The sequence below is a fragment of the Manis javanica genome, chromosome 3 (genome assembly GCF_040802235.1).
Source record: "Manis javanica isolate MJ-LG chromosome 3, MJ_LKY, whole genome shotgun sequence".
Taxonomy (NCBI): domain Eukaryota; kingdom Metazoa; phylum Chordata; class Mammalia; order Pholidota; family Manidae; genus Manis; species Manis javanica.
Genome location: NC_133158.1, coordinates 2,511,777 through 2,537,569, shown reverse-complemented (window position 1 = coordinate 2,537,569; position 25,793 = coordinate 2,511,777). Strand labels below are relative to the sequence as shown.

The 25,793-nt window shown below is 60.1% G+C and overlaps 2 protein-coding genes across 12 annotated transcripts in view; both read right to left on the bottom strand.

The window, feature by feature from the left end:
• Positions 1 to 93: 93 nt before the first annotated feature.
• MANF (mesencephalic astrocyte derived neurotrophic factor) lies at positions 94 to 3,461 on the bottom strand. Of its 2 annotated transcripts, none has more exons than XM_036994166.2 (4): positions 2,954 to 3,461; positions 2,441 to 2,568; positions 1,591 to 1,732; positions 94 to 520 (listed from the first exon to the last, which is right to left on the bottom strand). In XM_036994166.2, the coding sequence occupies exons 1-4, from the start codon at positions 3,459 to 3,461 to the stop codon at positions 336 to 338; spliced, it is 963 nt and encodes a 320-aa protein (XP_036850061.1). In that variant the 3' UTR covers positions 94 to 335. The 2 variants fall into 2 exon arrangements, with proteins under 2 accessions (XP_036850061.1, XP_073086746.1); XM_073230645.1 differs by lacking the exon at positions 94 to 520 and adding an exon at positions 527 to 1,244.
• An 81-nt stretch (positions 3,462 to 3,542) lies between these two features.
• The window catches only part of DOCK3 (dedicator of cytokinesis 3), a 323,372-nt gene continuing 301,121 nt past the window's right edge, over positions 3,543 to 25,793 (bottom strand). For 4 of the 10 annotated variants that reach the window (XM_073230632.1, XM_073230635.1, XM_073230636.1 and 1 more), the window contains 15 exons: positions 24,909 to 25,013; positions 21,899 to 22,040; positions 21,161 to 21,327; positions 20,942 to 21,028; positions 20,317 to 20,496; positions 19,628 to 19,711; positions 19,406 to 19,522; positions 17,136 to 17,257; positions 16,037 to 16,175; positions 15,540 to 15,687; positions 12,332 to 12,447; positions 11,218 to 11,305; positions 7,805 to 7,927; positions 7,300 to 7,382; positions 3,543 to 6,590 (listed from right to left, as the gene is read on the bottom strand). In XM_073230632.1, the coding sequence (XP_073086733.1) occupies positions 6,081 to 6,590; positions 7,300 to 7,382; positions 7,805 to 7,927; positions 11,218 to 11,305; positions 12,332 to 12,447; positions 15,540 to 15,687; positions 16,037 to 16,175; positions 17,136 to 17,257; positions 19,406 to 19,522; positions 19,628 to 19,711; positions 20,317 to 20,496; positions 20,942 to 21,028; positions 21,161 to 21,327; positions 21,899 to 22,040; positions 24,909 to 25,013 (2,211 nt within the window). In that variant the 3' untranslated portion in view covers positions 3,543 to 6,080. Of the gene's footprint in view, positions 6,591 to 7,299; positions 7,383 to 7,804; positions 7,928 to 8,826; positions 9,068 to 11,217; positions 11,306 to 12,331; positions 12,448 to 15,539; positions 15,688 to 16,036; positions 16,176 to 17,135; positions 17,258 to 19,405; positions 19,523 to 19,627; positions 19,712 to 20,316; positions 20,497 to 20,941; positions 21,029 to 21,160; positions 21,328 to 21,898; positions 22,041 to 24,908; positions 25,014 to 25,793 lie in introns of those variants that run through there. The other 6 variants (XM_073230633.1, XM_073230637.1, XM_073230638.1 and 3 more) reach the window with 6 other exon arrangements.

Here is a 25,793-nt window from a genome sequence, read left to right as displayed (position 1 = left end):
GCTACCTGGAAACTGTCAATCAGAAAAGCATTAACTGGTGTGGTCTTCAGTAGGGGCAGAACCGTATTTCAGTATTCACTTTAATTCTCCAAGGACAGCTAAAAATGTTCTTCCTTTAATAAAAAAATCCCAGACACACTTTGAAGTCCTAGAGTAAACCAGCAACAGAAGGAAACAGCCCCCCTTGGGGGCGCTGTACAGTCAGCATCCTCAGGAAAGCCCCAGGCTTCACACTTGATAGGGCCAGGAGCCCACCTAAAAATAAGTTACAAAAGGCTTTTGGGGAAGACACAGCTGAACTGTTTTTTCCCTCAGGTGTAGCAGGGATCCGCCAACTACAACTCAGTCCGTGACCTGGCCGCCGTGGGGGCATATTTGGGCATCAGGTCGTCGATCCTGCGGATGTAGTCCGACTTCTCCGCACAGCCTTTGCACGTCTCTCCCCAGTCGTCCAGGATCTTCTTCAGCTCTCTGACTCGGAGCTTCTTCAGGTCCACTGTGCTCAGGTCAATCTGCTTGTCTGGAGGAGAGAGCAGGGAAAGTAACTAGCTGGGCGGGCACGGCCAGGGCCCCACGGTCCAGGTGGGTCACCCCCGCACAGCCACACCAGCCCTGCACACAGGCAGCCATATGGTCACAGCGGGGGAGGCACCTCCTGCTGCCCGGACCCCTTCAGCCGGAAGGCTGGTCTCATGCTGGCAGTGTCCACCACAGGGCATCAGTGTCACCAGGGACAGGGAGGGAGGCCACATGGTCCTTGCAGGAGGAATGTGGCTCCCACTCCAAGTGCTTCTCAAATGGTTATAGAAAAGGTCAAGGTCACTGTAGAATGACAGCTTCAGGGTGACAGAGCACACAGGTCCCCCAGCTTCAATTTCCTGACACAGGCCCCGATTAGGAGCTTACGCTCCACGACCACCTGCAGCCACAGGGAGACCTTGAGCCACTTGCACCTGTCCCAGGATCACTCTCTGAGGACTAGGCCTCCTTGACACAAGTGGGCAAGCACAAGCCCGTGGACACTCAAGTCACAATAGGATACGTTGCTGTTTAAATTTTACAGAAGAGGACAGCTGTTCCCGCCCTGACTCTTTCTGAAGACTTCACTGTTTTTTCCACGGAGATGCATTCACCAAGAGATGCTTGGGCACCATAACTCCTAGGCTTCCTGTTTGGACACAGCATTTCTTCTCAAAATACTAAAAAAGACTGTTGGGCCTTCGGAGCTTGCAGCCAGGACAAGCCTGTTAAACAAACCCAAATCAGAACACATCCCTTCTCTGCTCAAAAACGAATGTTCCCAACTTCACTCGGACCAACAGCCAAACCTTCGCCAACCTGCAAGGCCCTCCGTGACCTGCCCACCCACCGGCCCCGCAGCCGGCGCGTCTGCCTCGGCTGCTCTTCCACGGGCTACCCCTGCCACTTCGGTAAGGCCTCCTGGGCCCCGCCCACCACGCCGCCAGGTCTGCTCCCGCCCTGCGCCCCAGCACTGCCTTCCCTGCTGCGCAGCTCCTCTCCCAGCTAGGAAGGGGACTCCAGGACACCTGGGGGCAGAGGGTCGGGGTCACCAGGCCTGGCCACACTCACCGTACTTCAGCTCACAGATCTGGCTGTCCTTCTTCTGGAGCTTCTCACAGATCTTCTCCACAGGGATGTGGTGGGCCAGGGGCTTTGACACCTCGTTGATGATCTTGGTGGCTGCATCATCTGTGGCCCCAATGTAGTAACACTGAAGCAAGAAAAAGACAGTGGCCTTCAAGAGGCGCCACTTGAGCGCCATCTCCACCAAAACGTGGTCGTCTCAAAACCTTTCCTTTCCCTGCCAGGCCCTCCTTTTCCCATGCACTGCCTGCACTAGCAGCCGATCTAGTCGGTGTAAACCCTGGGCTTGTACTAATGCTCAGCCACCAGATGAGTTTAAGAGTCACCAGGGCTCAAACCTTCAAACAGACAAAGTAGGGACCGCCCGGGAAATTTCTGCTTTTGTTCCCGCAGGGTTCTTGTCCTGATTTGGCCCTGGCCTACCCCCTGCACACTCGCCACCCTCTCCTGTCCTCTGGCCAGCTATGCCCTCTGCCTGGGATGCTCATTCTCTCCCCAGACGAGGACCCTTCCCTGGGGACCGCGGCTGCTCTGCCCTAACCAGCCCTGTCCACAGTACTGCCCTGGCCCGTCTGCTTTGGGGCACTCACTGCCACGGCGCCACTGGTTTGCCTGATTGTCATCTCTACCCCCTGATGTCCCCAGTGCCCAGGAGGGGCTTGTCACACCAACGGGGCACAAAAAGGCCCCAAAGGCAGAACATACGAAGCGCTCGGTCCCCACCAGCTCCCTGACAGGCAAGGGCGCCTCGGCACGGGCCGACAGGGGGAGCCTCCTACGGAGCCCGGGGTTAACCGCGGGCCCGGGCCAGCTGGGGAGGCGCACAGCTACTCACCAGCCGATTCTCTTTGCCCCTGGTTTCGCGGCAGTACTTCATAAGTTCTTTTTCAATAGAGGCCGGTGAGAATGTGACATCTCTGTCTTTGAGGTCCTGGTAAAATCTTCCCAGATAAGAGACACAAACTGGAGGAGAGGGGAGGGGGACGCTCAGCTACGATCCACGGCAGGGGCCCCGCCAGCAGTGTTAACGGGGACACGCAGAGGGGGTCTTCCTGCCGCCGTTCTCAGGGGCGGGCGGCGGGCAGCGCCCAGGCACGCGGGGAACGGGCACCACCCGGTGACCCACGCAGAGCGCCCACTCCTTCGAGTTGAAGCTGGGGCTGAACACGGTAGAGACGCACTCGCCGCGACCCCAATGGGCAGCCGGGAGCTGGGCAACGGCGACCCCGACGCCGGGCGCGCCTCGCACCCGGAAGGCCCCCGAGCCCGCAGCCCGGCCGCTCCGCGCAGGGGGCGCCGGCCCCGGCGTCCCCCCCTCAGCCAACTTCCCAGCCCGCGCCCCCTGCACCTTCGCAGTCGCCCGGCCGCAGCGCCCGGCCGCCCGGCAGCACGCTCAAGACCAGCGCCACCGCCAGCCCGCGCGCGGCCCACATCCTCCTCCTCCTCCTCGGCCGCCGCCGCCGCCGCCGCCGCCCGACTGAACCGCGCCCGTCGCGCCGCGTCGCCTCCGGGCCAGGCCGCGGCTCCCCATTGGCGGGGCCCCACGCCCCCTCCCACACGCGGCGTCCCCATTGGTCCCCGCGCCTCAGAGCCCAGACGGGCGGCTCCACGCTGCCCTTCCCCATTGGCTGGCGGTGCCGCCCGCCCTCGCTCCTAGACAGTTGTCGAGCGCGGATTGAACCAGGCTCGTGCGCCGGAAGCGGCTGCGCGACGGCGGAAGCCGCCCGGCCGCCATGTCGGGTAGGGGCAGCGGCCGCGCGCGCCCGGGCTGCCGCGCTCGGAGCAGGAGGCCGCCCCTGGCAGGGCCCGAGGGACTCGTTCCCTCCTTCTCCTTGAGCGGTCGCATGGGCGGGCATCCCGGCAGCGGCTGATCGGCACGGGGCGCCCCGCCGGGATCGGGGCCTGCGCGGTCCCATTGAGTGGACGCAGGGGCCACGGTCAGTATTCACCTTTAATTCACATCACAGCAGTCAGGGGAGGGGGTGGGGGAGACCGAGTGGCAGGTATTTACATCTAAAATTCACGTTACTTGCTGGGTTTAGAACATGCTACCACATATATACAGTGAAATACCTCTTGGGACACTAGTACAAATTTTTTTAACTTTGCTCTCTGGTACAGGTAAGATCATTTTTAAATCACTTTTTAAACATAAATACACAAAAGCAATGGTTAGAAGTTTTCTTATTTTAAATAAGCACAGGATATCAGAGGTTAAAAACACATTTATAGGGCTGAATACCAATGGGACATAACACTCTATACATTTTTTGCTCAAATTCCTGTACAAATACACAGCATTCAAATAGGTTATTTACAAATATGCTTGAAAGAATGAAAATCTGTTTTTCACAATCTATTCAGAGTATTCTCATCTCTGGCCTCCCATTTCCCCGCAGACCGGCTGGTTCTCCCAACAAGAGAGATTTGGAATTTGTCCTTTTCATCCGTCAGGGAAAATGGCGAGGGGAAACAAACCCCACTCAGCATGCAGGACGCGAGGCTGAACCAACGCACACTTCCTGACCTACCCCGCCCGCTAGACTCCCAGCCCTGCACCACCAGGTGGAGAAGGGACATGTTCCTATGTGACCACTGGCCTGTCCAGGGACTAAGGTTCAGAACTTCCTAAAATCTACAGATGCCTTCCCACCTAAGTCAAATCCAAAGCGAGCCCCTGACCCTCTAACACTGGTGAACACCAGATGGTCCAGGCCCGCCTTCCGAGGTGGGGCTGCCATGACTGATCCACTTTGCCTGGATCAGTGTGCTGGCTAAGTCGTCCTTAGTACCAGAAAGGACCCCCTCTGGTGATAAACACCCCCAGGTGCCCTTCATCTTTCCTAGTGGGCTACTTACTGCATCCCTGTTATTCACCCCGCTGGCATTTGTTGACTAGAGGACAACATGCTGACCGTGCTCTTGTTTGGAAAGGAGCTGTGAGGAAGGGACGGGTCTAGGGCCTAGTCACAGAGACCAGTCACAGGTCGCTGGAAGAGGAACTAGGGAAGAGGACCCCTGCTCGGCAAGGAGAAGGCAGCCTGTGACCACCAAAGATGTGAACTCAAGCAAATGAAAGAAAAAACTACTTTGCCTGTAGACTTTTTTTTTTTTCTAAGTAACTTAGAAGCACCCTGGTAAAACACTATTGCCACCCAAACTGTCCCCGCAAATAATAAACCAAGAAGAAAATCAGTGCCCTGACCTGAAAACTTTCCTATAAAGACCACTGCGCTCTGCCCAGCAGACTGGGGTGGCTGGAGAAACCACCCTTCTGCCTACCTTGAACCCTGAGTGGTGGTCCCCATGGGCCTGGAGCGGAAGCCGTGCTCTGGGCCACTTGGGAAAGGGTCATTTAACCTCTGTGGCTCTCTACTTCCAAAAGGAGAAGCTCTGTCCCACCCTTTTTACCCAGGAGCTTGCTGAACCTGACCACAAGTCCTCAGGGCCTGGAAGCCTGGCTGGGCAGCCAGCCCCACTGCTCAGAGGTAGTGCTGAAAATCCCTGATTCAGGAGCTGGGTGGTGGGCATTTTGGTCATTCTGACGGCTCGGTGGGGCTTCGGGCCCCTGCCACATCCCAGGGTCACTCCTACACCAGCTTGCCTCTCAAAACACATGGCCCCTGGGCCCCAGAGAAGAAGGTGGCTAGGGTCCCTCTGGTTCCACACTCCCAACCCAAGCCCCGGTGGGCAGGAGACCACCCCTTTGCAGATCCCTTCATGGGGGGGCTCCTGCAGGGCATGAGGTGTATTGAGAGCAGAAGGGAGCAACTGTTCAGAAATCAAAGCAATGGAGGGAAAACTCCAGGGTAGGGTAGGAGGCAGCGCTGACCCTGGAAGCCTGCCAGCATGCCCCAGGGGGGCAGCAAGGCCAGGCCACAGGTCACATGCCTGAGCCAGCAAGTTGGCCCAGCCAGCCCCTCAGCCACACACTCCCAGACTGGTAAGTGGGTAGCATTTGTGCAAAACGGCTTGTAGCCCCCTTGTCCGCCTGTGCCATGTAGCCCACATGGTCGTTGCAACCCTGGAATCCAACCAGGAGCTCTTCTGTCCACACAGCAAAGGAAGAGGGCCCTAGTGCAATCCCATTCTGTGCCTCTCTGCCCTGGGGCGGAGGCCGGGGCTCCTGCCCCACCCCCTGCCGGGCCTGCAGAGTGGCCGAGCTCTTCTGCCTGTCGTGTCCTCTCACAGAGCCACGTGGGCTGCAACTGTAGGACGATGAGGCATCGACTGCACAATGGAAGGAAGGAAACCCATTGAAATGGAAATGTAGACAATGAAATAAAAAGAGAAGCCACAACCCTTCATGCTGCTGCGGCCTCTGGACACGGCAACACACGAGTTCACGGCAGTTGCGCGCAGACTGGGGCGGTTCTCTCCTGAGCGCCAGGCCTCTGCCCCAGAGCACTTGCTTCTTAGGCCTGGCGTGGTGGCCGGCAAGCTGCTCACCCAGGGCGCTCGGCCACCTCCCACCGTCACTGCTCAGCTCGGCCATGCTCCCAGGCCATGCGGGCCTGATCCTCCTTGGTGCTCCCGGGAGGCATGGAGGCCTTGCGGTGCAGGCCCCGTGGCCTGCCGGCCTCTTCTCGCAGCAGCACGCCCTCATCGTGCTCCGGGGCTGGCAGGCGGGTATGGTGGGGTTTGGGTGGCAGTGCAGGTGGGTCCATGGCGTCCTGAGGGATGACGCATCCCGGGGCTGAGTGGCTTCGGCATGGCTGGGCCTTGATGGAGTCCAGAACAGCAGACTCAGAGAGGCTGTAGTGGACAGGGAGGTAGGGCGGCTCAAGGTCGTCCTCAGCATTCCAGGCCTGGCTCGGCATGGAGTCCATGGTGTCGGTTCGAGGTGGGACCTCTGAAGAGTGCCCAAAGTTACTCTCGCTCAAGGAGGACACGCCACTGCTGGCGCTGCCGGACAATGTCGAGTTGCTGCCATCCAGGCCCGACTGGGGGCTTGTTGGGGAGGCTGGGATAGGGTGGAGGGGAGACTGCACAAGAAAGGGTGGGCATGTTAGAAGTCCTGTTCCCAGATGTGCTGACTGGCCACCAGGTGACGTGCCAAAAGCCTGTTATTAACAGACCTTAAAGTAACCCTTAACAGCAGCAAGTCCCAGGCCCCTGCCCCCAGCAAGCCTCTGGAGCCCCCCAGTCACCTGCACTTCTGGGGGCCCAAAACGGCCCTGCTGTGACTGTGTGGCACTTGTGCCCCCTGCAGGCAGGCCCCAGACTGCCTGCATGGTTCTGGGCACTGACGAGGGTGGAGGTCAGGCGGCCCTAGGAGGGCCGTGGATGGAGGAATTTACCCCACTGCTTAAGTCAGTGGATGGAAGCAGTCTTTTCCAAAGTGCAGAAAAATTAACTCACTGCATTTTTCTTAAAGCTTTGGTGCCCGATGCTTTTTGCTTTTGAGTGGACTCCAGGCTGGAATGCTCTACGACCCACCCCAGGGATGTTTCTCTGCCTCTAACTGTGGTGGTGGGCAGAGCCACCTGGCTTCCCCCTGTGTGGTGCCCTCAGCCCCCCACTCCCACTGTAGTGTTCAGGACACACTGGTTTCCTGTGTCCCAGGTGTGGCTCTGGCCTCCACCAGCTCCGGCCAGGCTGGGCTCTCGGCGAGAAGCCAGGGGCTTGGTTCTCACTGCAGCCCCAGGGGTGGTTTATCTCGCAGGCCGGTGGGCTGCCACTTCCAGACATTACCTTGCGCAGGGTCCGGGCAGGGAGGGCCGGGGGTGCATCGCCCAGGGGGTGGTGGAAGGCGTCAAAGTGCAGGGAGTAATGACCTGCAAAGGGAAAGAACCAGAGCCTCAGTGGGCCCCTCGGGGCCGCACGCCAGCACACCTTGCTAGGCAGAGGTGGGAAGAGTCTCCTAGGGACCTCTTGCCATTGAAGGCCACCGGAAAGCCTGCTTTCACTGTAGTTCTGCAAGACACAGGCTGCTGGAGTAAAAGATAGCCCTGCCACACAAGAGGTCCAGGTCGAGCACGTGGGAGCCTGCGCTGTCGGTTCCGTGTCTTCAGCCTCGGGGGTCAGGAAGGCCTCGCTGAGCCCACAGCCCAGCAGGAGCCTTGCCGTGGCAGGAATGTCTCCTTGGCCGAGTCAGCTCCGAGAAAGGCCCGTCTTCTCAGCCTGGGGGCTGCTGCTCTTGCCCCAAGCAGAGTCTGAGACCAGGGACTATCTGGGGACCCGCTGGACGTCTTCTTACCATGCAGCAGGCTTCGGGGAGGCACCGGGGGAGCTGGGATGTGGCCCATGTGGGCAGACAGGAAGGGCCGGGCCTCTCGGGCTCCGCTATCCAGGCTCCAGCTGCTGGGGGCTGCTGGCACCGCTGAGGGGCGGAAACAGATGGCATGAAGGGGGGTTACTTCTTGAGCGACACTCCAGGAGAAGCCCATCTAGCCAATGGCTTCTTCAGGTGTGCCCTCTGTACCCAGCACACGTGGGAGCCAGCCCTGGGACAAAAACGCTGGCCAAGCAAGACACTGGCCCACAGGGTCAGAAGCTGCTTCGGAGGGCAACAGAGTTCTGTTGGAAGATCACAGAGCAGGCAGATGAGCCCGGACAAGCAGAGGAAAGTGCAGGGCTCTCCTACCACCTGGCCAACAGCCAGGGGGACAGCAGGGAGCAGGCAGCAACAGCCACCCTCTAGAGCTGGCGCACACCAGGGAGTGGGCAGGAGCTGCCCCACAGATGGCCGAGAGGGAGGCTGTGCGACCCATGGTGCTTTGGGGCATGTAGAGGCCGGGTGCCAGCACCCACCTGCCATGAATGCAGGGAGAGTGGACCATGGACAAAGGGAAACACAGTGCCAACCCACGCTAAGGAGTCCAGTGCCAGAATACCAGCCTCTCGGCTCTGGATGGGTGAGGGGCTGTGCAGGAGAGGACAGGGGAGGAATGGCTGGATCCTGGGGTGGGAGGTGCCACTCTGCAGGAGCAGCCAGGGGCACGTGGACCCTCCTGGCCAGCTCCTTCTGGAGGCACTCACACCACCGATGAGCAATGTGCCTTTTCTGTGATGGAGCCAGGCAGACAGGCTCCCTTTTGGGCCCTGAGTGGCAGAGAAGCAGCTCAAATCCAGGGCCCTGCAACTGGCTTGTTCTGGGCCAGTCATGGCTGAAGTGAGCCTGAGGACGCTGAGGTTGGGCCTTCCAGCTGCAGGTACAGAGTTGGGGTGCCAGGGCACCCTGGACCAGAGAGGCTCTGGAAGAAGGAGCTGGAGTCTGACCTTCAAGGAGGATGAGGCCACAAGGCGGGCCCACGTGGTTCAGAGGTGAGGTGGTGACACCCATCCTCTCTCTCCTTGCTGGCCAGGACCTGGCACGGGCTTGTCGCAGGACACAGACTAGAACCCCATTATCCATGCACCTCTGCACTAGGCAGGGCCGCTGGGGCACTCAGGAGAGTGGAAGGCTGGCGGCTGGAGGGGGCCATGGCAGTAGCTGGCTGGGCTGGCACTCAGCTGGTGCCTGAAGAGAGGAAGGAATTCGGAACCTGATGAGCATCAGGTGTATTTGAGCAGGAAGCCACCTTGCCCGAGAGCAGGACAGGCCCAGCCCCGCGCAGGCTCTCCATAGGGGGTGGCCTGAGCTCATGGCCTCAGCACTGCGGCTCCCTTTGCCCAAGAGAAGCTGTGTCTCCGTAAAACACTACCAAATCTCAGGGAATTGGGAGCTTGTAGGTGGGGCAGGGCAGCTTCCCCAGTGATGTTCTGACAGCCTGAGATCTCAGGTGCACCTCTAGGCCCTGAAAGGGTTGTGCAGCGGCAGTTCACTCACAAGGGCCCAAAGGCCCTCATGGGCAGGAAGGCTATGGGGGAGAAAAGCCATCAAGGCCACAAGTGTTCACAAAGAGTGCCTGACACAGCCACTCCATGCGAGCCAGATGGCAGCTCACCCTGCCGCTCGCGGCTGGGAGCAGGAGGCTGCCTGCCTGCCGCCACGCAGCCCAAGTGCGCTGGGGCTGCTGGGGAATCTAGGACGAGGGGCCGACCCCCGAGGGGCAGCACTCCCCACCGTGTCCTGGCCGTCTCTCCCGCTGTGTATCAACAATGGCCCAGCACTGGCCTGAGGTCCCCAGTGCACAGCTCACAGCCCTGAAGCAGGCTTGCCTGGTCTGGGAGTCACTGCCTGGCAAAGAGAGGAACCTACAAATGAAGTGGAGTCCCTGTAGGACTCAGGGTCTGATGACAAGGGACCACTGACAAGCAGGTTCAGGTCCTGTCCTGGAGGACCCAAGACTTAGGAAGTTCTTGCTCCAGCCTGTGTGCCCACTAGGCAGATGTCCACTCTTCTGCTCGCTAAGAGGCAGCCCCGTGGTGTGGACGTGCTTGCTGTGGGCTGGCCTCTGCTCAGAGACAACCCTCTTTCCATGCCATCCCCCGCAGCGGCGTGCCTGGCTCCCTGTTGCAGCGTGGTCTGCAGCCTGCGGCTCCTCTGTGCTTGGCTGCCGGAGGCTCCTGGTCTGGCCACCAGCACCCATGTGACTCTGAGCCCATCTGTGCTCTTGGCTAGTTCTGAGATTGCTTCACATCTCAGGTGAAGAAAAGCCATGGTGGATTCTGGCCCCTTCAGACCAAAAGGGCACTCTGTTTGGGGCACAGGTGCAGGGGTCCAGGTAGGCAGCGCGCTCTGGGGATGTGCAGCTTTGAGACTAGGAAGGCATCTTCATTCAGAATCTCCAAGGCCTTTGTGGCTGAGCACATGGACCGATGCTTACCAGGCACTGAGGTCATGTCCTCTGTGATGACAAGGGGGGACAATGACAGTGGAGACAGCAGACATCACTTGGTGAGGAGATGTGATGGCAATGTGACAACAGCTATGGTGGGACACGCCTGTGCTCCTGGGGCATGTGTGCGCCCTGAGCGCCAGCACAGGGAGGAGAGGGGCCGCCACAGGGCCAGGCGGCCCACCCAGTCCCCGCCAAGGTGCCGCTCTGGAGTCAGCTCAGGTCTCCATGGCTGGGGCTGTGGGCCAGGGTCTCCCGGGCCTGGCTCTCCCATCAGCTTGCTAGTGCAGAGCCCAGGTTCAAACCCCACGGTCTGAGCAGCCTCTTCTGTGGGCTGCCTGGTGTCACGGTGTAGGTGATGGGTCTGCAGTGTATAAGGTGGACTCGGCAGATGCTGCAGGGGGACTGACCCCCCTCCGGGCCCCCAGGGCTCCCCATGGACAGGACTGACTCTGGGAATTCACTTCACCATGGCCTGCCCTTCCTATCCTTTGTGGGGCTTGTTTGGCTGCAGGCCTGTTCAGAGCAACCAGGAGAGGCCCCAGGGAGTCCAAGTTGGGAGGGAGCAAAGGGACCCCAGGCAGAGCCTGCTGAGTCCTGGGGCCGCTGGGAAGAGCCCAGGGGAGTGGCCCCCCCCCGCGTGCACATGGCAGCCCATGTTTCCGGGCTCAGGAGGGTGGAAGCGAGGCAGACTAACAGGACCCACACCCTGGCAGCCAGCCAGATGTGGGTCGAGCAGCAGGCAGAGGAGCTGGTCAGGGCTGGGCCCACAGACCGGCCTGGGTGCTGGAGTGTGGCTCCACCTCTGCTGGCTGGTGCTCAGGGACCAGGGTCAGGCCCTCAGCGTGGGGACAGATACAGGGGCGGCCTGCGGGCAGGGGAACAATACCTTTCTCAGCCACAGACAGGTTGGGGTCGCTGCAGGGTTTGCAGGCCCCCACTGCTTGCTGGAACAGGGCCCGCTGGAAATTTGGCAGCTGAGGGAAGGAGAAAAACATTGGAGTGTGAAAATCAGCTACACCTCCGGGGCAGCATTGCAGGTCACAGGAGCCAGGGCTTTCTAAGGCCAGGAGCGGTTCCCGGGGAGGCCAGCCGCAGGAAGGCTCCGCAGGTCTGCTCTGAGGGCCGCCGTGTGCGGCCTTCGAGGTGCCGCCCTCCGTATCTGCCTGGCCTCCCGCTGTCTCGTGCAGGACTGAAAGGCACAGGCACCTGGGACTCACAGGGAGACGCCTGGCAGAAAGGATGCAGAGGTGCCCCTCCCTCCCTAGCCCTGGGACATTCAGCCTCCTGGACACCGCCAGCCCCACCTCCAGGCCCCTGGCAGTGCCGAGGGTGGCCAGAGGGCAGCACTTCAGCCTGGAGGTGCAGCCGGGACCCACTGCTCCCCCAACTGGCGGGGCTGACCAGGCACAGGGTGGTGCCGTGACAGACTCCTGGCACTTCGGACTAGGTGACTGTTGTGTGGAGATGACTTCTGGGGACTCTGATAGGAGGGTGGGCAGATGAGATGGGAAGGAGTGAATCCCTGAAGCTCCTTATTCAGGACCCCCAGGAGGGTATCTGCAGAACTGGGCAAACGGTATAGATAGTCCCTGCAGAGGCTCCGGGTGGGTGGAGAGGCAGACGAAGGAGACAGAGTTTGCCCCCACGGGGATGCCCATTCCACACACACGCAGGAAGACCATCGTCCGGGCCCCTGCACACAACTCCCTCCCTTCTTGGGACAGTTTGCTAGACACTTTAGGGCCAAGGAGTCCAGGAGGGGCCACAGGACAGAGAGCCACTCAAGCAACGGTGGCTCCAACTTCACTGCCACCCCACCCACAGCTGCACTCCCTCTGGACTGTGGCCCTCAGATTCACTGTGGGCGCAGCCGGGGACCAAGCAGCCTCCCGGGGTCTCCGGCAGAATGAGCGAGGCGCGCAGTACAATGCAGAGGGCCTAGCAGGTGCAGTGAGGGAAGCCAGGGCCAGCAGAGTGTGGCCAGAACGCCGGCTCTCTACCTGTCCATTCTCCAGGATGGCCGCTGGGTACATGGCGCTGCTTGGGCGGTCCCGGTGTGTGGGCAGCAGCAGCATTTCCCGGGCGTGTCGGTACTTATCTGGCAGAGAGGGAGAGCCTGTAACCAAGTGAGAACAATCACGCACAGATGACAAGCCACAGACAGAGGGCCCAGCAGGCAGGCGCCCTCGGGGTGGGGGACCCAGGGCTGGCGCCCTCTGCAGCTGGGGTGTGGGGCGCAGCGAGCACCCGGGGGACTGGGGCAGAGCCTGTGGCTGGATGCTGTCCCAGCCGAGGCAGGCACACTACGGCCCCTGGCAGAGCCCCCACAAACCCAGAGGTGGCCTATGAGCAGAGCTGAGGACTGGACTTGGCCCTGGGGGCTTCCTGGGCCCAGCACTTTGGGAGATGGATGTGGCCTGGGTGCTGGGCACCTTCATGGGGGTACAGGCCAGCTTGCAACGGGGCTATTGCCCAGAGCAGAGATACTCATAACACAGCGGCACAGTTTTTACCTGACACACCGTCTCCACACACTTGCCTTTTTAGACACTGCTGGCCCTGTTCTCAGCTGGCCCCCTACCACCACCCCTTCCCAGAGGCTCCTCCCTCCCACATTCTAGGCCCCCAGCACCTGACCTCTGCCCTCCGTGCTCCAGCCTCAGAGCCAGGCTGGCTGGGCGCCCTGGGCCCTGTGCCCAGGTGGCTCTGCAGGGTTTCTCACTCTGACACCTGCCCTTTGGTGACCTGGGGTCACGGAGCTAGTCTGGGAGCTGTGGGACTGTAACCCAGGCTCCTGAGCTGTCTTGGTTCATGCTTCTCCCATGTAAGGTCCCTCCCTGCAGTGAACTCCTCTGGCCTGAGGTGTTTTCTTGGGGTCAGACCATGCCAGATGTGGTGTGGTGCAGTCCCCACTGAGGTAGGCCATAGCTATAGCCCAGGGACCTGTCCCCACGGTCCTCGAGGGGGTCCTTCCCTGTGGGTGGCTGGTCTGGAAGGCCCTCTACTTGTCCCCTGGCAGCCTCTGGCTGGCTCACGTGGTTGAAGGCCCTCTCTATGACGTGCTCTCAGCAAAGCCAGAGAGCTGAGGGCAGCCCTGGGTGCCACCTGGGTGGGGAGCCTGCCATGCAGGGCCTCAGTGTCCCTGAAGTCCCAGGGCCTTCACCTGACTGAGAGGCACTCAGAAGCACTGTCAGGGCACAAGGAGAAATGGTCTTCTGTAGCCGCCTTGCCCCAGGAGCCCTTGACAAATTCCTGTTGAACTCATTTTAGCCCTTGAAGATGAGGCTTAAATGCCTTGAAGAAGTCAGTGTGATGAAAACTGGTAATGCAATTAACTCATGTAAACTTCCATAGCTGTCTGAGCGTGACTGCAGAGCCCCAGGCTGGCTTTGAGACCTAGTCCTAAGAATATCCTTCATCAATAGGGGGATGAATAATAAAGCATGCTTTTTAAAAAAACAAAACAAAACAAAAGCTAGACCTGAATTACTACTATTTGGTGATTTCTTTTCTGATTTCAGTGTTTTCTTTTAGAACTTGTGCTTGAGGCAGCCTCAAGAAATGGCTGTGTAAAGGAAAATGTAAAGAGCTCCAAATCCCACTGACCCCTACAGGGCCTTTCCAGCTTGAACCCGTGGGAGCTCCCTGACCCTGGCTGGCCTCAGCTCTGGACGGGGTACAGCACTTGGAGTGTGAGCATAGACTCAGTGCCTTCCAGTCAACTCAGTCCTTCCAACTTCCTAACACCTACCCCACCCAGGTGCGCAGCGGGCATGCGGCACACAGCCTTGCTCAGGTTGGCCATGGTCTCGGACCTCACAGAGCTCACAGTCTAGCTCAGGCCAGCACTGTATCTGTACTCAAATTACCCTGATACATGTCAGGGGCTGGAATGGAGGAACGGCAGCCTACAGCCCTGCTCCACTGAGGATAGGTGCCCGTATCTGGAGGCCTCTCTGATGCTACGAAAAAGGGGTGCTCTGTGCACTAAATTTCCAACTCTCCAATCTCACTTCTCTCCCATTACCCCCACCCTGGGCCGCTAAGCCCCTGGTAGGAGCAGTCATGGCTACTTTCATGGGAACACAGGAGCCTCTGCGTCAGTCACAGGGCTTTTGACGGACCTGAGCTGTGGTCTGGTTCCCATGGGGCTCAGTCACCAGGAGCCTGGATTGCGATCCCCGGTTTCCCAGCCCTGCCGTCTCCCACCACCAGGGGGCACTGCCGACCTACATGCACTCTGGCTGCGCTGCAGGCCTTCCACCCTGGGGCGCTGGGCAGCAGGGACCACGGCAGTGTGTGTCCGTCCGCCGCAAGGCCAGTCAGTGTGGCGGGGCAGTGACGCCAGCGCCAAGGCCTCTCCAGAACACCGCCCCCCGAGCGCTTCCTTCAGCACCCCACACTCAAGCGCCAGCAGAGCGACTGCCCTGCTCCTGTGCGGCCAGCTCGTCCTTTCTGCACGTGCAGCCTTTATCTGAAAGCATGGGTCTTCCAACAATGTTTGTCTCCTCTGTTCTCTCTCGGGGCCACACAGCGGGCCTGACGCGAGCTGGGCGCATGGTTCTCTCAGACGGACCTGCAGAGCCAGCCCTGGGGGGCACTAGATCCGAGCTGCCTCAGCTCGCTTCCAGGCCGCTGCAAATGCCCCCATCTAGGTCGGGGAACCAGACTCCACTGCAACAACTAGCATAGGAACGGGAAAAAGGTGCTGGTGTCCAACAGAGTAAGAAATCAAAGGGTGCTGGCAGAGTGAGCGGCCCCCTACGGAGCCCTCTCTCTCGAGTGTGCCTGTCCCGACGGAGCCGAGCTGTGCCCGTCGGGGTCACTGCTCAGAGTAACATTCCCAGGGTCGGGATCAGCCTTCAAAGCTCATATTCATACTGTCATCACATTTGCTTCCTCAAGACAAGACTCAGTTTGCCTTGATTCTGATCTTTATTCTTGCTTCAAGGGAAGAGCCCTGAGCTCTCCTAGGCGGGGAGCCCTGTGGTGAGGGGGCTGTGGGGCTGCCTCCCGGGTGGCAGCAGAGCTGGGCCCCTGCTCAGAGTGGGCTAGTCCTAAAAGGCAGAGTCCAGTGCTGAGAGCACCGGGGAGCACTGCCTAAGGCCCGGGGCGACACTCAACACACAGCCACAGATGAGCCGAGGACAAGCAGGGCCCGGGAGGCCCCCTCTGCTCCCTCTGCCAGCAGCGCCCTGCCACCCTTACCTCGGGCACTGGACGGGGCAGAGGTGATCATCTGGGATGGTGCTGAGTGGGTGGAACTCAAGCTGGAGGAAGAAGGGCTTGCCTGGGACGAGGACAGAACAGAGACGTTGGTGGCTGAGCCCTGGTACCTGGGGCCGGGATACGCGAGCTGCAAAGGGAGAGAACCGGCAGGGTAGAGGCCTCCCCGGGCCGGGCCGGGCTGGGCTGGCCTGCAGGAGCCTCCTCGTGCCCCAGGGAGCCAGACCCAGTGTCTGACACTGAACCCCGGGCCCTGATGGGGGTGCTGAGGGTGGCTCACACCGCTGTGAGTTGCCCCTAGTATGGTGCCCGGGGAGGGAGTACCAGGCAGGAGGGCAGCTGGCGGAGCATCACTGCCCCGGAGCCTGCAGGAACTGCCGGGACCGCTGCTGGACTTCCCTCTGGGGGAGCACAGCCTGGAGGCTGCGGCGGGGGCAGTGGGCAGAGACCTCTGATACCCCCCGGGCACGTGCTGGTACCTGCATGTGGTGGTACAGGTCCTCGGGAGCCTCGCCGATGGCGCTGCCCCCCAGCATCACCGCGTTTCCCGCTTCACTAGACGCGTGTGAGGAGAGGGAGGAGGAGGAGTGGCGGCCTGTGCCCATCAAGGTCACGGGGCTGCGGACGAAGGTGGGGGCAGTGGGGGTCAGGCCGGCGCAGAGGAGCCCCGCCAGGGGTGGGGTGGCGGGCGGAGGCGGGCGCGAGGCAGTCAGCCAGCCCACCACCACGGTCTGCACGGCAGCCCCGCCGGAGCCCCACTCTGCGCAGAGGCCCGGGCGAGGGAGGGCGACGGCCGGCGACCACCGCCCCCACCTGGAGTAAAGGACTTGTGGGCACTCAGTCTGGGGACCCCAGCCGTTCCGCAGGAGAAATGAAAGAGGCGCTAAGTCAGGGCGAGGACCCAGGCCCACCCCTTGCTGGGATCTGCTCTTAGGCCAAGTGTCTTCCTAGTGTGGGGAGGCTGCTGACACTGCTGCTGCGGGCCACGCTCTGCGGCCCCCCACGTGTGGGCCAGCGCCAGGCAGCTCCTCACCTGCTCGCCCCTGCACACCGAGTGCGCATTCCATGCTGCCTGGCCACCCCCCAGTGGAACACATCCGAGAGAGGCCCCTCCCTGGCCTGCCTTCCTGCCCTGGAGGCTTCGGCAGCTGTGGTCGAGCCCTGGCAGACCAGGACTCCTGAGTTGAGAGCGGCCGCACCTGACATCCCCGGCACCATGCTGTTCTCGCCCCGCCTGATCACCGACCGGTGATCCCTGCTCCCCTCGGGGTCAAGTCCGAAGACCTGAATGAGCAAGGCCCCTTCAGAGCTGGCCCTGGGCGGACCTCGGGCCCCGGAACCCCGCCCTCCAGCCGCTTTGCTCTGCCCGTAGGCGGCCGGCCCACCTCGGAGCCCTTTGCCTAGATCCTGGCCCGTCAGCTCCCTTCTGCTTTGAAACCTCTGGTTCACCCTTCAGGACCTGCCCCGCCGCCTGCCGCCTGGATGACCGGAGGTGGTGTGGGCCCTGTGGGGGGCTCTGACCTCTGATACCCAGACTCACCTCTGCGGAGGGGCCCCTCCCCAGCACCAAGGCCGTACCTGTGCCGGTGGGCCATCTTCATGCTCTCGGGGCTCATGGGGCTGTGGGAGGCGAGGACATTTCCCCGTGGGGTGCTGGTGCCTGAACATGAGGGACTGAGCTTGTCCAAACCTGGAAACTCCTGTTGAGAAAGGGTGCCCTTCATCAGACAGCGAGGGAAAGTAAGTGAGGCTGGGAGGGGTGTGCAGGTGGTGGGAATGTAAAAGCAGAAGAATCCCATGCTGTTGGCTGGGCCTGAGAGGCCGGCTTTCTGAAGGCAACAACATCCTCATGGCTAAGACACCCTCTCTGCTCTGAAGCCCAACCCTGAGGCCCTGAGGTGGCGGGCAGACCCACCAGGAGAACAATCTGGAATGAGCTGAAGCGGGTCTGAGCTCACAGGGTGTGCTCAGAGGTGCTGCCGCTTCAGAGCCAGCAGAACAACGGGAAGCAGGGGGAGGCGATTACCAGGCTCAGTCAGTGGGCGCCTCTTACGTAAAGGTAAAAGGTTGGGGTTGGATTTTATTGGGTTGCAAAATGGCCGAGCTCTTAGTGACCTGGGCTCTGTTGTCTGGCACAGTCTATGGGGAGACGGGCACTAAGTCCAGATGTAAGTAACTGAAAAACAGCCCAGTGCTAGTTTAGCGTTGTCAAATTCTTATTAAGTACGTAGATACACTGGCAAAAACTTCTGATCCCAAAGCCTCCTGGGTGGCAGCACATTGATTTGTGTCCATATTTGTGCTCTGGGCTTCCTCGTGTCCTCCACAGTCTATGGCCCTAAGTCCACTGGAGCCACTTCTGAGCTGGGCCCGGAGAAGCCAGGTCTTCCACCTTTTCTCCGAAGTGTGCGGAGGACCGGAAGCCACTTCTGCAGCTGGACAGGACACCCCGTGTATGTCGAGACCTTGAAGTGCCTGAGCATTCTGTGCTTCTTGCTGCAGCGGCCTGACAGCCTGCCTGGCAGAGTGCACCTTCTGGGCCCGGGCCCTAGCCTGGCTGGGACGGGGGCTCGCCCATGGGAGAGATTAGCCACACCAGCAGGAGACAGTGGGAAGAGGCCATGGAACACTCATCAGACTCAGGGGCCCACATTCCTCACCAAACAGATGTGCTCATTTCTAAGGCGGAAACAAAAGACATTCTCTATGTCTTTCACCTTGAAATACACGGACGATTCATTACAGAAAGGAGACATTTCGGACTTTCTGAGCTTTCATCTGGCAAATATGCCCACCCTTCAAACTACAGGCAACCTTCTTTTTCTCCTTTCACATTTCATGCTGTTCGGGCCTGGGCAGGCACAGGCTGGGGCCGAGGCCTGGAGGGACAGAGGTGACTGTCAGAACTCAGGAGCAAGGCTGAGGAGCCCAGCCTCCCCAGGGCCTCTGTCGCTACTGGGGAGCTTCCTGTCCACAGCGCTCAGCACCCAACAGCTCTGCTCTCGCCTGTCTGCCACCTCCACTCTGTGGTCCTGGGGTGAGCAGAGAGCAGCAGGTGGCTGGGCTCTTAGACCTTGAGGTCTGGCAGACAGCAGGCTTCTCTGGAAAACACATGGAGTCAGCCCCATTCTTGAAAATGGGGTGAGGGTCTGTGAACAGGGGGTTCAAGACCAACTGAACCCTATCCTCAGCCAGCCAGCATTCCTGTCAGACCCCCAGAGGGAGGGAAACTAGTCCTTGGGTACTGGCCCTGCTTCTGCTTATGTGCATCTATCCTTGGGCCAAACCTTGCCAGGCAGCCCGAGAGCCAGGCCGGCCCTGAACCTGCCTGGACCCTGTAAGAGCAGCCAGTGCGAAAGTGCTGCCTGCCCGAGGCTGGCCCAGATGTGGGCTGGGCGGCCAGCCATGCTAGACGAGGGGGAGGAGGGAGGGGAGGAGGGTAGCCGAAGGGAGGGGGCGGAGAGGGACAGCAAGGGAGGTGGGCGAGGGCTGGCTCCGGTGTGCCCGCTTCCGTAGCTTCTTGGGATGGAGAGTATCTCCAAAGAAATCTCTACATGTGGGCCAGATACTTTTGCTCTTTTCCTCCTCATATGAATGCCTCTCTTCGCCAGCATACTGCCTTGAGAAAACGTTCTTTGACTTGAATCTGACCCTCCTCCGGCGGGGAGTGTCCACGGGGACCCTGCGCACCCCTAGCCTGGACAGAGCTGCCCCCTCTGCTCCCTGTCTCTCTGCCTCTGCGGGAGGAGCCGTTCCCCTCACAGGCTCCGTGACTCCTGCAGCTCCCTGTGCAGGTCTGCAGGAAGTGGAGGTGGGCCTGTGGCAGCAGGGCAGGACGCTCCGCTTACGTGGTGGAGGCTGGCGCGCATCACCTGGAACTGGTCAATCAGTTTCTTATGCAGAGGGCGCATCTCTGGGTGCACGAACTTCTCATGAACTGCCAGCCCGACTCCAAGGATGTGGACCTATGAAGGTGACAGACAAGTCCCTCTGCTAGCCAGGGAGCAGCCATGCAGTAGCACCTGGTCTCTCCCTCCTGGCCACTGGCCTCCAAGCCCTGCAAAACGTACCTGCTCCTGCATGAGCTCCTTGAGCTGGGCGATCTTCTCAGAGTCCCCTGGGTGCTTGGTGATGTACTCTTTATCGAAGAAGGCCTGTGAGAGGAGAGGCCACATCAGGACACGTTCCAGGACTACTACCTAGGGGGCCCAGGGGGCACGCGTCTGAGGCGGCCCCCTCCTCACACACACACGCACCAACACGCCTCTAGCTGGCCTGCTTGAATGTCCTGCAGTCACAGGTGCGCGTTAGTGTCTAAGGGGGATAGAACATGGCCGTGTCCTCCGAGCCTGGATGAAGGTACCAGTCCTCATGAAGCCTGCATGGCCTGGGTAGGGCTGGCAGGGCCAGGGGCCAGGGTGTGGGGCAGGTTTCTTAGCCAGCCCAACTTGCTTCTTGTGAAGGGCTGGGCTCCGCCGCTCCTCTCAGAGGCCACTTACACCCTCCCGTAATCAGATGGATTGCCCATCTGTCAGGGCTCAGAGAACAGAGGAGACACAGTGTCGCCAGAGAGCCAGGCCGTGGAAATAGGGCGCAACGGGAGTGTTGGCTGGCGGGGGGGTCAAAGCCTCACCTAGGGCCACCCTCAGCTCAGGCACGGGCAGGAGTTGGAGGCTGCCCTGGGGGGCTAGAGCCTCAGGAAGAAGAGCTGAGACCCCCTCCGCAGCTAGGCTGCTGTGGTTCCGTCCGAGGCCCTCACCTCTTGGTAGCGCGCAACGCCGCCATTGACAGCCGCGTCGATGACGCCGTTCAGGCACATGCTCAGCAGGTTGATGTTGCCATGTGCCTGTTTGTGTTGGTACTGGCCGATCAGGGCCCGCAGCTCCTGGTTTTTATTCTCGACCACTTGGATGGCATTCTCCAGAGGGCTCACCTCCACCTGAGGCACACAGCACATGGTGTCGTCCTTGCCGCAGGGACACACCTCCCTCACCGTGGTCCCGGGAGCCAGGTCAGGTCTGTGATGCAGACTCCCTGCCCTGGTTCCTGGGACTTGGGACTCCCTGGGCCCTTTCTGATGTTCATTCTCTTTTGATTCATGTGCTCAGGAGCACAATGAGCAGTGAGATGCACCAGTTCTGGGTCAGACTGAACCTCAGAGACTAGTTTCTGCATTTGTAAATTGGGAGACTAAAATACCAGCTTCCTGGGGTGCTGTGAGGATCAAGTGAGAGCAGGTGGACAAAGCACCCTGCACAGAACAGGCCTGTGGCAGCTGAGGCGAGGCAGGGGGCTGAAGCACTCTGCTTCAGTCCTGAGAAGGGTCCCCAAAGCCAGGGCCGGGGAGCCATGGGGAGGCCAGTCCCACCGGGAACATGTCTTACCAGCTCCCGCCTCTCCACTTGGAACCAGCGGGAGATGCCAGGCAGGCTGTGGCTCAGGGTCAGTGTGGTGCGTTCGATCCACAGGCTCTGCAGGAGGTGAGGGCGGCTGTTAGGTGGTTCCTGCCACAACCCACCTGCCCGGGGCGAGAGGGTGCTGAGTCCCCAAGCACAGGGACTAGCCCCTGGCCTCAATGTAAGTGCAGCCCTGCTTCTGTTCACCTTGAATTCATTCTCCTTGTCCTTGGGGCCTTTGTGAAAAGGTCTGTCGTACCGGAACCGCCTCACGTTGTTGACGCGGTAGAAGCTCTTGACACGGTCCGGGACCCTATCCATCTGCAAGACGTCCACATAATCTGGAATGGGCGTCACTGCATAGATCTGCAAGTCTGGTTGGGAAGTGAAGGGGAAACCCAGACTTGCCAGAGAGAGGGACCCGAGGAGCTAACTCGTCACCCCCAAAGAAGAGAGGAGCATATACACTGTGCTCCTCACGGGCACAACAGCACCTCAAGGCGCACATCACACCTGAACACGCTTAGTTCAAATCCCCCATCTGCACTTCTCCGAGGCGCCACCCAGGCCTCGGCACCCCATCTCCCTCCTCTGCCCCCGCCCCATGCCCGGGGCTGTGCTCAGTCCTCCAAAGGCCAGGGACAATATCTGAGCACACAGAAGTGGGGCAGGGCACAGAAGTGGTGGCACTGCTGCAGCAAGAGTCCTGGTGGGGCCCCAACCCCCCATCATGGGCAGGGCAGCAGCCGGTGGGGGGTTCAGGGTGCCCTGAAGGCCTGCTGACCACACGGCCCTCAGCTACAGGCGTGCCATGGCCGGCCCGAGGCAGACGTGCCCTGCTCGGGCGACAGCCTGCAAGGCCAGGAGCATGGCAGAGGGGCAGCTGCCTGGCTGGGCTGCACCTCCCAGGGGCCCAGCCCTCCGTCCCCGAGTGTCAAAAGATACACTGGGCATCGCACTGCAGGATGGCATCGTCGGGGCGGTTGGGGTGCTGCATGGCGACGGCCTGCGGGAACTCGCTGAGCATCCTCTGCTGGAAGGCTTCCAGCCTCTCGTAGTCGTGGCCACGGCACACGTACTCCTTGTTCTGCCACAAACATGAGCGCACATGCAATGCCTCGCCGGAGCCCCGCCTGTGCGCGGCAGCTCCTCGTCTCGCCCCGGCGGCCTGGAGCCCTGGGGCAGGCCCGGGACACAGCACTCAGTCCCTGCCCATCACTGCGGAAATGGCGGACATGAAGGGAGAGGGCCAGCAGGAGGACGCACGCGGGCGTATGGAGAGCGCCTCGTGGGCAGAGAGCCCTGGGCCATCCGGGTCAGCCTGATGCAGCAGAGTGGGGGAGGGCACCTAGGCAGATCCCCTTTGACAAAGCGGTGTCGGGCACTGACTGGCAGCCCCCGCCGGCCCACCTTCAGAGGAGGGGGAAGAGAGAGGTTCCGCGGGGCCAGCCACACGCGTCCCCATGCACGGATGATCACACACCAGGCCTCGGCGGAGCCCCACCATTTTGGGGTAGGATTTCTGCCCCCCGTTCATTTCCGCTCTGGCCCACACACCCAGACGGATCGGAACGGGAGGGGACGCCGCGGTCAGGGGGTCAGGCTGGCCTCTCCCCTGCAATAGACCAGTAGTCACAGGACAGAGGCACAGCCAAGCCCCTGGCCTGACATACAGAACTGACCAAGAAGGGAACAGGGAAGGGCCTTTCCACAGCCGCTCACACATGAACAGTCCCCACCAGGGTCTGCTCACAGGTGAGGTGGAGAGGAACAGAGACTGCCCCACGAGGGAGGGCTGGATGTTTTCCTGTCTCCGTGCAGATCGGCAGATCATCTCATTCGTGAGGCGAGGCGGGCAGATGGTCCAGAGAGAGCAACCTGCCAGAGCTAAAGTGATAGATGGCCTGGTGCTCAGGGAAGGTGAGTAGTAGCCTGGCTTTCTGGGGAAGACTGGCAGGGGGAAGGCAGAGCATTGACCTTGAGGCTGGCTGTCAGTTTCAAGTTTGCAGCCCCGTCCGAGCCAGATCTGGCTGCCACCGCTCCGCACTTCGTCCTGTCATCCGCCAGGCAAACAGCCACCTCTGCTGGGACCTCCTCCGTTTGCCACCACTGAAATGAGTAGCTGGTGGGGGGGGGCAGGCAGGCCAGGCAGAGGCACAGGCATGAAGCACAGCTCCTAGGGGGTCGCGTGGAGATGTGGGTGGACTGGCAGGCGGCACTTCCTAACACCCATCCTCATTCTTCCTCCATCGCTGGCACCCTTGAAAGCACGTTTGAACATTCAGACCATCCCTTGCGAGCATATCTGGAAGGCTCGGAGGCGGGTTCTGTGCCAGGTCCTACTTGTCAGAAAGCTCGGAGAGCCCCAAGGCCACAGGCGTGAGGGTCAGACTACAATGGAGATCTGTTTGGCAGAGACAGAAATGGGGGTACAAAGTCTGGTTTTGTAACACCCAAAATAATGATGTTTTGGAGTAAAATCTGGCTTATGATGTATAAATCGTGGGACTAGACAAGGAGAATAAAATGATGAAGCAAACTTTGCATATAAAATGAGAAGGAAGTAGGTTCCAGGGCCAGAATCCTTAGTTTGCTGGAATCTGTCCACATGCTTCTGGCTTCTAGTTCCTGTCCAGCGCCTCCTTTCTCTTCTGCTGGCCTCTGCTCCACGGCTGCTGCACATCCTGCGCTACGGGGACAGCAGACACGGCCTCCTGGAGCACGGGGCCGATGGTCCCTGCAGCGGAGAGGAGCCTGCCCTTCCGAGGAGACCCCACTCTCACTTGCGCTCTGCTCCTGGAAACACCCCCGGGGGATGAGCCAGCACCTCCTTGGGGGGCACAATCAGGCAGGGCCTGCTTGCTGCCTGCTGCTGTTATTAGTTCCCACAGAAATCATTTTTCTCTCAGCCTAGAATGATTACTGCCCAGGAAATGTGCATCTGGAATGTGGTCAGCCTGGACTCTGCTGCTGGCAGGCTGGCCGGCCGGAAGGAGCACTAAGCCCAGTTGATCTTTGATACGATACCAAGATTATTATTGCTCACTGGCTACAGCGATTTCTCCAATACGACAGGCTCCCAAATGTACTGAAGGGATCCGACGGGCTTTCCCAGCTACTCGTTGAGCCTGCGGACACTGCGATTCACTAAGATCCTGGAACTGGGGACATTCAGGGCTCAGCACCAGGGCCCTTCCATCAGCCAGGGTCCTTTAGGTCACCTGAGAACAAGAGATCCTGGCGGGCTGCCTCCCCCTGGAGGCTCTGGGCTGTGCTGATAAGGAGAAGATCACAGCTCTTGACCTGGCGTGAGTATGTCTGTCCTCCCACTCTGTTCACAGGTCAGCTCACCTCCCCCAGGGCAAGCGAGGAGAAGTGGCCGTCATCATCCTGGGCAGAGAACTGGCTGCCTAGAAAAGGCTTTCTGTGTCAAGTGCAGCGCTTAGCAGCTCCCACAAGCCCCAGGAGCTCTCCCCTAGGCTGTCTGCGAGTGACGGTCCTCCACCCCGGCCTTCCGGCCTACGGGGCAGCTGGGGAAGAGCCATCACCCTTAAGGGCAGCCCCAAGAGCCCAGGGCTGTCTTGATGCTCTGCCTGGCCGAGAACAGTCGCAACGAAGGATCCCAGGCATTAGACACAGAAGTTGGAAGGGTTCCAAGTGTCCTTACGGGCCGTTCTCAGACTGCGGTGGTTTCCTGCAGGACCTTGGTTGACCTGGTAAGCAAACTCCCCTCATACATCCCAAGCAGTTACAAACAGTGCTGCGGAGTGAAGCACCCTCTAAAGCTGGCAGTCAGTCTGGCTGAATAAAGACAGATGCCTGTTGTTGACTGCTTAGTCCTTCGGAAAAGTAGTCTTCAACAGAATAGAGAAAAAGGTACCCCCACCCCAGCACACACACAGGGTGTTAAGGAATCACATGAAACTCAGTTCTCGTCACTACACGTGCGACTCACCCGGAGGAAGAAGGGGAACTTCCTGCCGTAGAAGCCGACCCGGAAGAACTCGGGCTCTAGGCGCTGCTGTTCCACGATGTTGTCGTAGTAGCTGGCCTCTGTTTTCTGTGAACGAGAAAGGCGGTCCCCTTCAGGCTGGCCTGACTCAGGGGTCTCCAAAGTAAGCTCTCCCGGGCCCAAGTAGAATGTCTTTCGGAAAGAGATCCCGGAAACTCAGCCTTGTTGTGCACGGAGCTGTGACCAGCCTTGCCCCAGCAAGGAGAAGTGGCCGTCATCATCCTGGGCAGAGAATTGGCTGCCTAGAAAAGGCTTTCTGTGTCAAGTGCAGCGCTTAGCAGCTCCCACAAGCTCCAGGAGCAAACACCAGTCAGGAGCCACTGCTAGAGAAGCACGCCTGGTATAGGGCCCTCGCTGATCTGGGTCAGGGAGCACCGCAGAGGAGCCGCACCGACCAGGGAGTGTGGGGAGGGTGAGCTGAGACTGCTCACGTCTTTGCCAGTGAACTCAGCAGCTGTTGTGACTTGGAACCTAGCGCCAGCAACCAGGAAAATTTGGTGGAGACCATCTACGTTCATGGCACATTTCACTTAATTTCTGAATATTTTGCACCAAAGAAAGTGCCTGAAAGCGACCAGAAGCTGAAGCAGGGCCAGATCTTGTAAGGTTTTTTTGATGAAGTGTCCCTGAACGTGGTCATTTCAGGGAAAGCTGCTTCATGAAGCCCCCCTCCTATTCTGCATGTGTGGCTTCTCCCTTCCCTGAGTACCGGTGACCCCTGGGGTCTAAACCATACCGTCATTTTTTAGGTGTGTATGTTGGCAGACTGCAGGCATCCCAGGGCAGGAAACCTGGCCTCTGCTCTGTATTGTCCACAGCCCTCAACCA